Source organism: Taudactylus pleione, unplaced genomic scaffold (genome assembly GCF_031769625.1).
Source record: "Taudactylus pleione unplaced genomic scaffold, aTauple2 ptg000095l, whole genome shotgun sequence".
Classification (NCBI taxonomy): Eukaryota; Metazoa; Chordata; class Amphibia; order Anura; family Myobatrachidae; genus Taudactylus; species Taudactylus pleione.
This window is the reverse complement of record NW_028284497.1, coordinates 223,844-239,454: the sequence shown is the minus strand read 5'-3', so window position 1 is coordinate 239,454 and position 15,611 is coordinate 223,844. Positions and strand designations below refer to the sequence as shown.

Below are 15,611 nucleotides of genomic sequence, written 5' to 3'. Positions count from 1 at the left end.
ACTGCCAATGATGCAACGATCTTGTCAAGGTCAGGACCAAACAAGAACTTCCCCCTGGAAGGAGTGTGCACCTCTGCTTTCCCATAACGCAGCCATAGGGTACTGCGGCGGATACAGACGCCGCCGAAACCCTGAAAGTTAGAAGACCGGCATCCCATGAGGTAATCCCACATATGACCACTGCATATTTTGTGAGCGGCAAAAAGATATTTGAACCTCAGACGTGTTGGAGGGGAAAAACGTCACAAAAGCATCACCATGCGATGGCCATGGTAGGACGGGCAACAGGCCCTGAAAACTTGAGTACATTGATTTCAGGCAAAGTTACCACCTACGGATCCGTAAAATTCGTCCAGGCCGGGATGGGAGGCGTATTAATGCCCGTAACCCGATGATTAACATACAAATCCATCCCAGAAGGGGATTTCCATTACTTGTGAGGACCCTCAGGGAATGGGAAACAGGAGGCCTTTGTGACTCCTCGTATCTGGGGACAGCCAGACTCCCGCTATGAGATCCACCCGCTGGGCAGAAAACGGGAGATGTATGATACTGGTGCAGGATCGACATTCTCTATATCCAGAATGAGCCTGGCTACCAGCCCCAAAGCAGGGATAATAATACTTGAGATCGGCTCCCCCCCATGTGAGAGGGAAAGAGCCGAATATACCATCCAGTTCACGGCAGAGCCACTGGTCAGTAACCACAGGGCGTATATCACGCCAATTAGTATTTCGTATAAAACGACATCCACCAGGGTGGCCGTTGTGGTAATCCCTGCAAGGGGAATGACAGACCGATGTGGTATCGGAGGTAATTCATGTACTGTGAAAAACCCCGGCAGGGAGCGATAGTCTGTGACACAGGGGTAAATTGCAAGAAATTGCGAGATACCCAGAGTTCAAAAGGGCAGTATGGTGAAGTAACTCCCAGCGAGTGACGACAATGGGGCCCGCCCGGCGATCCTCAAAGGAGAGGATCCTGAGAAACAACGCCCTTTAAGGGGGTCGTGCAAGGGGCCCGGCACCAGATGGTGCCGCATACGTAAACCTTTCTGAGTTAAAATCCTCCGCACTAATTCCTGCAGGCTATGACTTGCAGGATAGCAATAATGGGTGCAGTATCGTGTGCAATCTCCTGGTCAGATATATCTGACTATCTTGACGGAAATATTAAGCAGCGCCATACCGGTCCTGACTGACGCTAAGATTAGCTGCAGGAACCCATTATCAGCGTACGCAACTCACAGTTCCATCTAAAATATGGCAACGTGCAGCACGCAACAGTATGTGACAAACCTCACAGATATTAACAAATATATATATGTGAGGTCTCAGAACCACCCCAGGTACACCTGTATTAGGGCAGATAAAGAAAAGGGATAGATATACACTGACAGGTGAGAGAAAAAGCAGACAGTCAGCACTAGCATAAGTCACATACAATGCAGAAAAATATATATACATACATAAGCATGACATATAATATACTGCACAATGTCGCTACATTCAACTGCCCAGATTCAGTGTCTGGGAAGGCTATAGCGCTGTGTACACTCACCCAAAATGGCCAGGTACGCAGGGGGACTGGGCTCACTGACATCCTAAGAGTTCTGCAGCACCACAGAGAGAAAATGGCCGCTGGAGACCTCAGAAGAAGCGTGGCCCGCGGAGGAAGCAGCTCAGCGACGCCAGACTGTATTATTGAAAGGCGCGCTGAGCTGAGGAGCCGCTAGACAGGGAAGGCTTCCTCCCCTGGCTAGCAATTAACCCCCCGGGATGCCGGCTCCCGCTGCCGCTATAATCCCTGGTGGGCTGTGGACACGCGGGGTATGCCTCCATGGAGGGGGAGCCCGCCGCCACCGCTAGCGCCTCCGGTCTGTCCCCAGAGACCGGAGGCATAAGGCTGCATGTACACGCGGGTCACCGCAAGCGGTGACCACGCGACTTACCTGTCCCCGTCGATCCGGCAGCAGCCCAGGGATTCCTCCAGAGCCCGGCTAGTACAGACTCTGGGGTCCCGCTGCGATCCCCAGATCTGTACTGGCGTCGCAGCGCCGGCGGGGTGTAGGAGCGGCAGCTCAGACGTCCATTGGACAGTCTGATGCTGCCGCTCTGAAGAGTAGTAAAAAAATAATAAAATAAAACTCTTTTAAGCTTAGGGGCTGCTAAGCAGCCCCCCTGCAGTAACGGTGACCCGACTCCGGCCGGGCACCAACTTAAACTGAGGTGCCTCTGGCTGGGGGGCGGGGTTATAGGGAGAGTGGACCCAAGTGCATCCTGGGAGCTAAAAGCTTTAACTGCGTGGTGCCCGGATTTGGTTCCCAACCTATACCCCAAGGTCAACCCTGTGGACCCCCTATGGACCCTGAAGTAGAAACTAGATCTGATAGAGAAAGGGAAATCCCACTTAGAAATAGGTTTGAAAATTTGGGGTCACCAAATATAACCCCACATATGCCAAGGTGGAGAAATGAGAGACCAAAATATGGTAAAAATAGGTGGGAGGTCATAGAAGAACCACATAGGAGACAAACTAATGAGAATCATTTTTTGGGGGACAGTCAGATACCAAAACCACCCCAATCGAAATCAACAAAGATCAAATTGGTCAGTAAAAAGGTTAAGAGATTGAGAACTAGAGGAGCAAGGGGAAAGGGAAGAAAATCCACGAAAAAGTGTACGAATCATTTAAAAGGGAAAGGAATTTTCAATCTGTTCTCAAGGGTCCTAACTAAAGAGGAGACTAGACTTTTAGGTAGAGGCTTGAATTTTGCCCCATCATCCAAACCGAACTTATTTGACTTATTCGTAGACCTTAATATATTTGTTCACACCTTAAGCATGAAACTGTATTTTGCCTTAAAATTACTAAATAAAAAAAGGAGAGATGGGGTCCCCTATCGTCCTTGACAAAATAGATGATGAGGCATTACATATACTTGATTCCTTAGCTATGGAATCTAGAAGAGAAAAATAATTAGGTCTGCTTTATGATATAAAAGGAACCAATATGAATCGATTTAAAATTAAGTCTGACTTCTATCCATTGCAATATAGAGGAACCTTTATTGAGAGCTTCTATAAAAGCACAATGGAGGAATTCAGATTAATTTGCGATAAAGCAGAAAATAGACACCCGGCGACTCTGTAGGCAAATGCGAATCTTTGCCTTTAACGCAGAGATCTTGTCCCCTGTCATAAAGATCCTATGATGATTCTTCGGTTTCTCGCTTGTCAAAGAAGACCACGTTACCGGTTCCAGGAGCTACTACACTGAAGGAAACCTCAGAGCGGAGATTAGAAACCACTTTGAAATCCATTTATACGGCTGCAGGTGCTCTTCTCCGGCCGGCCTTGGTAGGATCTTGGTGGAAAAGTGGGCGGAACAATTGACTGAGGGTCTTAAATCCAACACTCCGCGGGCAGATCTGATTACCTTGGCAGAACATATTCAGGAGTCTGCAGTATACTTAGGAGACGACTCCAGAGATATCGGCCAGGTAGGCGCTAGGATTTCTGCTTCAGCGGTCTCTGCTCGCCGGGCACTTTGGCTTCGTGCCTGGCAAGTGTATGCTGAGTCAAAGAGAGCAGTGGAAGCTCTTCCTTTCACAGGCGATATTTTATTTGGTCCAGAGCTGGACAAGTGGATCTCGCTGGCCACTGGAGGTAAGAGTACTTTTCTACCTTCATCAGCACCTCCTCCGCGTCGCTCGTTTAGGGGACCTTCCTTTCGAGCATCTGCAAGATTTCAGGGACGATCGCGAGGTTAGTCTTCAGCGGGGCGAGGAGGCCGTGCTAGAGGACGTCAAGAGACTAATGCCCGCTGTCCAGAGTCCAAGCCAGCAGACAAGCCTGTGGCATGACGGACTCCCATCCCATCTCGGAGATCCGAAGGTGGGGGCTCGCCTCCAGCGTTTCTCGGAGGTTTGGAGACGGACTTCTCCAGACACTTGGGTTCAGAATCTGGTATCTCAGGGATACAAGATCGAGTTCGCTTTCACTCCTCCTGTGCGTTATTTTACAACAGGTTTGCCCGTCGATCCCTTGAAGCAACTAATTTGGCGTCAAGCGATTGAGAAACTTTTGCTGGCCGAGGTTCTGGTGGCAGTTCCCACTGCACAAAGACAACAAGGGTTTTACTCAAACCTTTTTGTGGTTCCGAAACCGGATGGGTCAGTCAGACCCATTCTGAATCTGAAATCCTTGAACCAGTATCTTTCATTTCACAGGTTCAAAATGGAGTCTCTCCATTCGGTCATTGCGGGACTAGAGGCAGGAGAATTTCTGGCGTCGATAGATATCAAGGACGCCTATCTGCATGTCCCAATTTGGGTTCCTCACCAGGCTTTCCTCAGATTTGCCATCAAGGAAGCTCATTACCAGTTTCAGGCCCTGCCGTTCGGTCTCTCGTCAGCTCCCAGGGTATTCACCAAGGTGATGGCCGTCATGGTATCTCACTTGCGCTCTCGGGGGGTGACGATAGTTCCGTACCTAGACGATTTACTCATCAAGGCTCCAACGGCAGAAGTCCTTTTACACCAAGTGTCCCTTACACATCAGATTCTCATTCAATACGGATGGATTGTGAACTTCCAGAAGTCTCAGTTGATGCCGTCCCAGAGACTTCAGTTCCTAGGAATGATTCTAGACACTATTCTGCTTCGTGCATTCTTGCCAAGGGGCAAGGCCATAGCCATACAGGAGCTGGTTCGTTTGGTGCTCAGACCCAGGAAAGTGTCCGTGCATCTTTGCATCCGTCTCCTGGGAAAAATGGTGGCTTCCTTCGAGGCCATCCAATTCGGCAGATTTCACTCCAGAATTTTTCAACTGGATCTTCTGTCTCAATGGTCCGGGTCCCACCTACAGATGCATCGGCTGGTGCGTCTGTCTGCCCGGACCCGCATATCCTTGCTCTGGTGGATTCGGACGGAGCATCTGTTAGCGGGTCGGCGCTTCGGAATTTGGAATTGGACCTTGGTCACCACGGACGCCAGCCTCCGCGGATGGGGAGCTGTGGTTCTGGACAGTCACTTCCAGGGGCTTTGGTCGCAGCAGGAATCCCTCTTACCAATCAATGTTCTCGAACTGCGGGCAGTCTACAGAGCTTTGATACAGGCTGCTCCTCTGTTACGAGGACTTCCGGTTCGGATACAATCCGACAACGCCACTGCAGTGGCATACATAAATCGCCAAGGAGGAACCCGCAGTCGTCTGGCAATGAGAGAAGCCAGTCGCATCCTTCTGTGGGCAGAAAGACACGTAGAGGTAATTTCCGCAGTGTTTATTCCGGGAGTCGACAACTGGGAAGCGGACTACCTCAGTCGTCAGGATCTTCATCCCGGGGAGTGGTCCCTTCATCAACTGGTTTGCAGATGGGGGAAACCACAGATAGACCTGATGGCATCACGGATAAATCATCAACCACCCCTTTACTGCTCCAGGACCTTGGATCCGGCAGCAGTGGGAGCAGATGCTTTACTGATCCCTTGGTCGTACAGCCTTGTGTACCTGTTCCCACCGTTTCCGCTTCTCCCTCGGATTCTCAAGCGGATCAAACGAGAGTCGTCCACCGTAATCCTAGTGGCTCCGGATTGGCCTCGTCGGGTTTGGTACTCCGATCTATTATTCCTTCTGGCAGACGAACCTTGGCCTCTTCCGCTACGATCGGACCTTCTACAGCAGGGTCCATGTGTGTACCCAGATTTACGGCGGCTTCATTTAACGGCGTGGCTATTGAGACCGCCATACTAAGAAGCCATGGTGTTCCTAGGTCGGTCATTCCTATCATGCTTAGGGCTAGAAAACCGGTAACATCAGCGCATCATCATCGCATTTGGAGGGCTTATATCTCCTGGTGTGAGTGTCGTGGATCTTCCACTTCCTCTTTTCATTTACCGCGTCTTCTTTTTCTTCAAAAAGGCCTTGATGCGGGCCTACGCTTGGGATCGCTTAAAGTGCAGATTTCTGCTCTTTCTATTTTTTTCCAGCGTTGCCTAGCTCTGATTCCGGAGTTTCAGACCTTTTTTAAAGGGGTACTTAGAATTCAGCCCCCCTTTGTGCCACCCACGGCTCCTTGGGACCTGAATCTTGTTTTATCTTTTCTTCAGTCATCCACCTTTGAGCCTTTGCAGGATGTGGAATTGAAGTATTTGACTTGGAAGATGATCCTTTGATTAGCCCTGGCTTCGGCCAGACAAGTGTCTGAACTTGGAGCCTTGTCCTGCCGTTCTCCTTACTTGATTTTTCACGAAGATCGGGCGGAACTTCGTACCCGCCCTTCCTTTTTGCCCAAGGTGGTCTCGGGTTTTCATCTGAATCAGCCGATTGTAGTCCCAGCATTGTCGGACTCTTCCGGGAATTCTCACTCCTTGGATGTGGTTCGGGCACTTCGCATTTATGTGGCCCGTACTGAGGGACTACGTAAATCAGAGGCTCTGTTCGTCCTTTATGATGCCAATCGGCGTGGCTGGCCTGCGTCTAAGCAGACTTTGGCCAGTTGGATTCGTCTGACTATTCGTCAAGCATATGTTGCTTCTGCTCGACCACCGCCGGTATCCATTTCTGCGCATTCTACGCGCTCTGTGGGTACTTCTTGGGCGGCACGTAGAGGTGTCTCGGCTTCACAGCTTTGTAGAGCAGCTACGTGGTCTTCAGTTCATACTTTTGTACGTTTCTACAGATTTGACACTTTTGCGGCTTCTGATTCAAATTTTGGTCGCAGTGTCTTGCAGGGCGTTCAGCACTCTCCCCCCCAGGAGGGTAGCTTTGGGACGTCCCCACTGTCATGAAGCTCCAGTGTCCCCTAGTGGATGAAGGAGAAAACAGGATTTTGGTACTTACCGTTAAATCCATTTCTCCGATTCCACAGGGGACACTGGACGCCCACCCAGTGCTTCTTGCCTGTTATCAATTACTTGTTCTGCTTCAGTTCTGTTGCAGTTTGGTCTGTTTTTGTTGTGTGACTGTTTATCCCTGCAGCCTGCTGTGTTCTTGCAGTGTGTCAGTATGTTGGATTGTTTCTTTCCTGTTCTCCTTCTCTGTTCTTCAGTCTGTTCTCCGTCTCCTCACGGGCTCAGTTCTTTAAAACTGGGGCTGATGGGGCATAGAGGGGGAGGAGCCAGTCACACTTGTAGATTTTTAAAGTGCCAGGCTCAACTCAACCCACCGTCTATACCCCACTGTCATGAAGCTCCAGTGTCCCCTGTGGAATCGGAGAAATGGATTTAACGGTGAGTACCAAAATCCTGTTTTCTAGGAATGAGTAGATGAGCTGCATTAGTCTCTTGCTTCCGCAGTTACCATCTAAAGGCAACCCAAACTGTTGTTACACTGAGAGTTAGGGCGGGTAGTGGGAAGTAAACATTAAGAACTGATAACAAGAGTTCTGAGGGAAGAAAGACCTCCATGAAGAAGGTTTACATAGTGATTGCATGATAAAAATAAATCACTAAGTGCTTACAATAAACCTACACTAGATAACTTAGGCTCATTTTGGACTAATTTAAGAATGGACACTTACGTACACCCCAAGACACAAATCTTGACAGCATAAATCAAAAGAAGCTCTCTCACCACAAAGCTTTTGCTTGGAACTGGTTTCTTCGCTGGCAGTGCCTTGGAGGTCTTCAAGCTCAGTGATACTGGGACGGGTTTGGAGGATCGAATAGATTGTAGAACAGTTGATTTTGAAATGGGTGGTGAGGATTTCACAATGGGTGGTGAGGATTTCACAATGGGTATCATTTTGCTAATAGTCTTGGCAGCGTGGTTGGGTTTGAAAGGCGTGGTGGATTGAGGCAGAGCCTTTGATGTGCTTGCCCGCTCACTATTCAATGTCACACTTTGTTGTGAATCATTTTTTTTGACTGTGCTGCGTGGAGGTGGATGTTTAACAACTTCTTTCAAAACTGCAGGCAGAGGTGGCGACCTCGGCCGCAATGGGCGGGTTAAAGGTACAGGTTCCTGCACAAGAAAAATAGAGAGCGAGAACTCAGAAGTTGCTTACTGTGTGATGAAGTAGTCAAAAGATTAAACAAAATGGTACTAACCTCTACTGGACGTGTGCTAACCGCCAAAGGGAGTGCTTTTAGGTCAGCGATGGAAAGCACAGGGGTCACTTTCTGTAATAAATCCATATTCAGAATTAATGTTTTGAAGGCAAGAGATCTCGATTATACAAAACTCTTCACTTCTGTCACCATATTTTCCTGTATGCACAAGCGCAATATTGAAAAAAACATTCAAAATAACTGGCGTACAGCTACTGAAATCAGGAAGGAGAAAATGTTACAGGTAAATATCATGAATAAAAATAAATGGGACCAACGTTTTTCTAGATGTGGGAATAACTGTTTGACCACCATTCAAAGCCTGTGTCCCCCTACTAGTTACCTGTAGAGCTTCCAGTTTTTCTTGCTGTTGTTGGATCTTTTCAACTAATTGCTTTTTCTTCTCTTCCTGGGATACAAGTTCTTTCTTGAGCACTCCAGTAGGAACCTTCTGCTTTTGCTCTGGAGCATCACACCTGGAATAGGGTGAGCAATGTATTTATGTAAAACAAAAAAACATGCTTCCTCATATTATATGCAAATCACTAAAAAAATATCCTGAGTATTAAGCTGGGTACACAGTATACGAGAAGATCCAAGCCTCCGGTCTTTACAGTCCTGGTTTTGAGGATATCAGTGCTTGGTTAAATCAAATTGACTAAGGTGCTAATTAAGTCACCTGTGCTCAGGCATGGATATCCTTAAAATCTGGACTGATGGACTTTGGGAAGCTCTGCACTATACAATCTATCTTCCGATATATTGTTCAGAGAACGATATATCATACACACCGTATAGTGTATATGCCCAATCCGACCATTCACTGAGTCATCCCATTTGCCATGCTGCACATCCGATAGAGCGATTCTACTGCCGACATCTTGTTCTTACATGCAGCATGTAACCCTACAATGCGCCGTCTTACGCCGGATCAAGTAGTGTGTAGGGCGATGCATGTATCGTTAGGCTGCATCGCACCATCATATAGTGTGTATCGAGCTTAACACTGGAATGTCACGGTAGCTGGATCCTCAGTGGAATACAGAAAGGCACGGGGGTACAATGCATCTCTCGTCAGTCCTCTGCGTGAAGTCAAGGTGACACTGTATAAAATCTTAATAAAGTAGGTTGTAAATGTGGGTCCTCTTAACGTTTCATCAATTGGGTACACCAATAGGAATATGCCATAGTGCATTAACTATTAAAACATCAAAGATAGGTAGTTAATTTAAAAAAAGAGGTATAGGTCAAAGTAAGGATAAGCATAGTTGATTGGAAGAATGATCCCCATAGAAAACCTACTTACTTAAAGTCAAAGTTAAATAGGCACACCATTAATGTACAGTAGTAGCTCTATCTGGACTCTATCTCCCAACAAAATTACTCAAGGGTCACAATTAAATGCATACTGTAAGAAATGTGCACCATTGAAAAAAAAAAAAAAGTCTAGTTACATATAGTAGTTCTTTGAGGAACTTACCATCCTATAAAAAAAAAAAAAAGAGACTTATGTTGCTTACATAGTCTCTCCATAGGGGGCACAGGGATGACACTGGGTATAACCTGGACAGGAGAGTCTGGGCACCAAATAGTTAATTAAAAATACCCACAAGCCCAGGCTCCTTTCCTCTATACCCCACCTACAGCCAAAAAGGTTTGTACGTCCGGGAGCAGTGTCATTTGCCTTTGGACGAGAACAGACAAGGCCGAAACCTGGACCTTCAAGGACGAAAGCCGGAGGCCCAAATCCAGGCCTGTTTGCAGAAAGGAAAGGATAAGGGATATGTGGAACAACCTGGAGTTAAAACACCTAGTCGTACACCAAGAAAAATAGGTACGCCAAACCCGGTGATAGACACGTACCGAAGGCGGCTTCCTAGTCTGCAGCACAGTCGGAATGACCCTCCTAGAGAATCTCTTTGCCCTTAGGACAGATGTCTCAAGAGCCACCCCATCAAAGAGAGATGGAAACAAGGACCTTGAGACAGAAGATCCGGCCGCAGAGGAATACACAGTGGTGCATCTATTGAGAGGCCCAGCAAATCTGCATACCACATGCGCCGAGGCCAATCCGGCGCCACCAGGATCATCGTGCCTCCCTCCAGTTTGAACTTACAGAGAACCAGAGGAATCATCGAAACCGGAGGGAAAATGTAAATCAAAGGGAAGTTCCAAGGAACTGCCAGGGCATCTACCAGGAGAGCTTCTGGATCCCTGGTGCGGGAGTAATATCTCAGTAGCTGATGATTGTGACAAGACGCCATCATGTCTATGTCCATCAGGCCTCAAACGGCGGACTGGTAGTTGGAACATGACTCACCTGCATTAACATCCTGACTGTTTAAGAAATCCGCTTCCCAATTCTGAACTCCTGGGATGAAGACTGGGAACACTGCTGGAAAATGATGCTCCGCCCAAAAGAGAATTCGGCTGACTTCCTGCATGGCTCCTTGACTGAGAGTGCCACCCTGGTGGTTTATGTAAGCCACCGCGGTTGCATTGTCTGACTGTATCTTTACTGGACGTCCTTGAAGGAGGTGCTGTGCTCGACACAGAGACCTGTACACGGCTGTTGATGGAGAGCTGGCTCTCGACGCGTCCAACGACCCCGAAAGGTTAGATGACAGGTTACCGGCCCCCCACCCTCGAAGGCTTGCATCAGTGATGAGTAAGATCCAGTCATGGATCCAAAAGGGATGGTCCTTGTCCAGATGTGAACGCTGGAGTCACCACAGTAGGGAGAGACGCACCTCCCGGGGAAGAAGGAGAGTCTGTGCCTTAAAGTTCGGGCGAGACTTGATCCATCGTTTCAGAATGACCCCTTCAAAAGGGCGGGAGTGGAAATGACCATACTCCACCATGTCGATCGTTGAGACCAGAGACCCTAGAATCTGCATGCATGAGTGTATGGACACCAGATGCTGGTCTAGAAAAGGTGCAGATTCTGGCTTGTAAGGTTAAGATAATGTCCGGAGGGAGGAAGATTTTTTGAGCCCTGGAATCCAACAAGGTTCCCAAGTAGAGCATTGCCTTGGACGGAGTTACCGTGAATTTCTGCCAATTGATTATCCATCCATGTGACTGTAGAAGCTCCACTGTCAGCTGGATATGAAAACAGTCGGAGATTGGGCCCGGAGTAGCAAGTCGTCTAGGTAGGGTAAGATTCGGACGCCCCTGCGGTGAAGATATGCTGCCATTACTGCCATGACCTCACACGAGGGGCCGTGGACAGATCAAAAGGTAAGACCTGAAACTGATAATGGCTGGTCTGTACTGCAAATCTGAGGTAACTGGCTCGAATGGGGATATGCGCATAGGCACCCTGGATAGCCAATTATGTCATAAAGTCCCCAGCTCCAGGCTAAATGATGGAGTCCCTACGGTCCATGCGGAATTTGGTAATCCGAAGGAAACTGTTCAGATTTTGGACGCTACTCGCCAATACCTGGACTCTTGTTCCTTGTCTAAACTTACCGCTGCTCAACTACTTTCCCTCAATGCTCCCATCTCTGAGGAAGCAATCCGTGAGGCGATTAAGCAATTACGTCGCTCAGCGGCCCCAGGCCCAGACAGATTCAAAGCTCTATATTATAAAAAAAATGCAGAACCCCTCCTTCCTATGCTTCGCTTACTGTATAACATTTGAGGGCGGTTCGCTTCAAGAAGCCACCACCAGGGCTAGCAATATCGTTATTCCCAAGCCGGATCGTGACCCAACAATTATGAGTAATTATAGACCAATATCACTTTTAAATGTTGATATTAAATTATTTGCTAAAATTTTAGCACCTATTTTACCATCATTAATCTACCCAGAACAAGTTGGCTTAGTCCCAAATAGACAGGCTACTAATAATACCAGACACCGCATCAATCTTATCCACATTGCTCAAGAAAAATCACTATAGACCCTGGTGGTGGCTCTCTGAAAAAGCTTTCGATAGAGTAGCTGGCCCTTTATGCGGGTTGGGTATGGGATCCCCCGGCTGTCAGAATACAGACAGATACAGACAGTGGCATCCTGACAGTCACAAATCCGACAGTGGAATGTAAGTTCTCTACACCTAACCCTTACCCATAACCCTCCCTCCCTGGTGCCTGAACCTAACCTCCCCCTCCCTGCTCCCTACACCTGCCCCTTACTGTCTAACCCTCACCCTCCTCTAACCACGATACTTACCTTCGGGATGACTGTCGGGATTCTGGAGCCGGGATCCCTGCGCCGGTATTTAGACCGTCGGCATCCCATCTGCCGGGATGCTGACTACATCCCCTTTATGCAGCACGTACTTAAGTATATGGGCTTCACAGGACCATTTTATAAAGGTCTTCAAATCACTATATAGTAACCCTTCAGCCTCTATATTGGTCAATGGTCTTTCTTCAGGTCCTTTTTCGATTAAAAACGGCACACACCAGGGCTGTCCTCTCAGAGTCTTATTGGCAGCTACAATAAGACTCAATACTAATATTACAGGTATTTCAGTGGGCCATATGGATCATAAAATTGAGCTCTATGCCGATGATGTGATCATCACCTTAACCAACCAACTGCTTTCCTTACCTTGCCTGTTTGATGAAATAAACAAATATGGTAGGTTTTCCAATTATAAAATTAATACAGATAAAACAAGAGATGCTGGAATTGAATGTTCCACCAGAAGACCTTAATTCCCTACAGGTCTCTTATCCATTCCATTGGCAATCTCAGAAAATTAAATACTTAGGAATAATATGAGATATGGTAAGAACTTACCTTTGTTATCTCTATTTCTACGAAGTCCATAGGGTTCCACAGGATACCTTGGGGTATAGGTGATGACGTCAGGCATCGGGCACCATAGAGTTAAGTTTTCAGTCCTCCCAGGATGCACTAGGGTCCCCCTCCTATACCCCGCCCCCGAGCCAAGGCATCTCAGTTAGTTACCAAGCCATAGGCCGGAGGAGGAGAAGAGGAAGAGAGAGAAAAAAGATCTGGACACACACAAGAATCACATTCTCACCAGAGGGAGACGGAAAAACCGGTGACCAGAGCAAAGCCCATCTGAAGCACAGGTGCGACAGGGCAGGAGTCCTGTGGAACCCTATGGACTTCGTAGAAATAGAGATAACAAAGGTAAGTTCTTACCATATCTCATATTTTCTACTTCAGGGTCCATAGGGTATCCACAGGATACCTTGGGGATGTCCCAAAGCAGTATCCTTTAAGGGCGGGGACGCTCCTGTGCTGAAAGGAGAATCCGCCGCCTGAAGGAAGCATCCTGAGAGGCGAAGGTGTCAAACCTGTAATACCTCACGAAGGTATGGACAGAGGACCACGTAGCAGCCTTGCAGATCTGGACTGCAGAGGCACCACGTCGAGCTGCCCACGAAGGCCCCACAGACCTAGTGGAATGAGCCTTCACAGAAGGAGGAACCGGCAGGACTTCATGAAGATAAGCTTCAGAAATTGCCATACGGATCCAGGCTGCCAAAGTTTGCTTTGAAGCAGGCCAACCCTTTTTACAGAAGCCATAGAGGACAAACAAGGCGTCCGACTTTCTAAACGAAGAAGTGCGGTCAACATAAGTCCTTAAGGCCCGCACAACATCCAAAGAGGCCTCACCCACAGAAAGGTCAGGTGAGTTAAAGTCCGGAACAACGATTTCCTCGTTAACATGAAACTGGGAAACAACTTTGGGAAGAAACTCAGGATGAGTGCGTAGCACTGCCCTGTTCCCATGAAAAAGCAAGAAAGGGGGTCTACCAGAGAGAGCCCCTAAATCAGAAACACGTCTGGCCGAAGCTATGGCCAGAAGGAAAACAGTCTTAGCTGTTAGCCATTTAAGATCCACTGAGCCCAGTGGTTCAAACAGCGGTCCCTGGAGAGCCCTCCAAGGCACCACAGGTGGAACAAAGGGTGGCTGAATGCGTAGAACACTTGCATAAAGGTGCGCACATCCGGGATTGTAGCAATCCTACGATGGAACCAGACAGACAGAGACGATACCTGCACCTTCAAAGAAGCAAGGCGAAGTCCATGGTCTAGTCCCGCTTGCAGGAAGGCGAGAACCCGAGACAGACGAAACTCCCGCGGTGCATAACCTTTCGGCCGACACCACTGGAAGAACGTATGCCACACGCGATGGTATATTCTCGCGGAAGACGGTTTCCGAGCTCTGAGCATGGTACGCACTACAGAGCTGGAAAATCCCCTGGACCTTAACATGGCCGTCTCAACAGCCACGCCGTCAAAGACAGCCGAGTCAGGTCCGGGTGACGACAAGGACCCTGTGACAGAAGGTCCGGACGTAGCGGCAACAGCAGAGGACTGCCCACGGACAGACCCTGAAGGTCTGAGAACCAGTGCCGTCTGGGCCATGCGGGAGCTATCAACAGGAGCGTCCCTCCTTCCTGTTTGAATTTCCGGATTACCCGTGGAAGAAGGGAAACCGGCGGAAAGAGATAAGCAAACCGGAACGTCCACCGGACGGACAGAGCATCCACAGAGACGCCTCTTCGTCTCTTGTGCGAGACCCGTACACCGGCAACTTTTTGTTGTGTTGGGACGCCATGAGGTCGATCTCTGGAAGACCCCACGTGTCCACCAGCAGTTGAAAAACGTCCGGGTGCAGGGACCATTCTCCCGGATGAACGTCCTGGCGACTGAGAAAGTCCGTCTCCCAGTTTAGCACTCCCGGGATGAAGACAGCTGAAATGGCCGGAAGATTGCGCTCCGCCCATACCAGGATCCGAGACACTTCTACGAGAGCCACCCGACTTTGTGTTCCTCCTTGCCGGTTTATGTAGGCTACGGTGGTAGCGTTGATTGACTGGACCTGCACTGGGTGACCCTGGAGAACCCGACGTGCCTGCTGGAGAGCGTTGAACAGCGCTCAGAGTTCTAAGATGTTTATGGGAAGCTCTGCTTCTGCCGGAGTCCACCTGCCCTGGAACAAGTGTGGATCCGAAACTGCTCCCCAGCCCCGAAGACTGGCGTCCGTCGTCAACAGAACCCAATTCGCCACCCAGAACGGACGACCCTTGTTGAGATGGGTCGTCTGCAACCACCAGGCAAGGGACAGGCGAACCTCCGGAGTGAGCACTATCGTCTGGGATTTTAGAGACTGAGGCAGTCCATTCCACTTGGACAGGATCAGGTGCTGCAGAGGTCTGGAGTGAAACTGGGCATATTCCACCATGTCGAATACCGACACCATGGAGCCCAGTAACCTCATCGCCGAGTGTAGAGACACCCGGCAGCTCTGCAGACAACTGCGCACCCTCGACTGCAAGGCAGAGATCTTTTCCCCCGTCACAAAGATCCTTTGCTGTCCCGAGTCCAATAAGGCTCCGAGGTGCAGAATCCGCTGAGACGGGACCAGGGTGGACTTCTGCCAGTTTATTAACCAGCCGTGCCGTTGCAGTAGCGCAATGGTCAGGTCCAAGTGGCGCAGAAGGAGCTCCGGAGATCCTGCCACTAATAGAAGGTCGTCCAAGTACGGCAACATGCGGACCCCCTGCAGCCGCAGGGAAGCCGCCATGACCGCCATCACCTTGGTGAAAACACGTGGTGCTGTCG

General features: G+C 48.9%; 1 protein-coding gene across 4 annotated transcripts in view; it reads right to left on the bottom strand.

The window, feature by feature from the left end:
• MORC2 (MORC family CW-type zinc finger 2) overlaps window positions 1-15,611 on the bottom strand; it is a 143,645-nt gene that overhangs the window by 29,032 nt on the left and 99,002 nt on the right. For all 4 annotated transcript variants that reach the window (XM_088469866.1, XM_088469863.1, XM_088469865.1 and 1 more), the window contains exons 18-20: window positions 8,394-8,526; window positions 8,051-8,122; window positions 7,575-7,964 (exon numbers count right to left, since the gene is read on the bottom strand). In XM_088469866.1, the coding sequence (XP_088325992.1) occupies window positions 7,575-7,964; window positions 8,051-8,122; window positions 8,394-8,526 (595 nt within the window). The remainder of the gene's footprint in view (window positions 1-7,574; window positions 7,965-8,050; window positions 8,123-8,393; window positions 8,527-15,611) is intronic.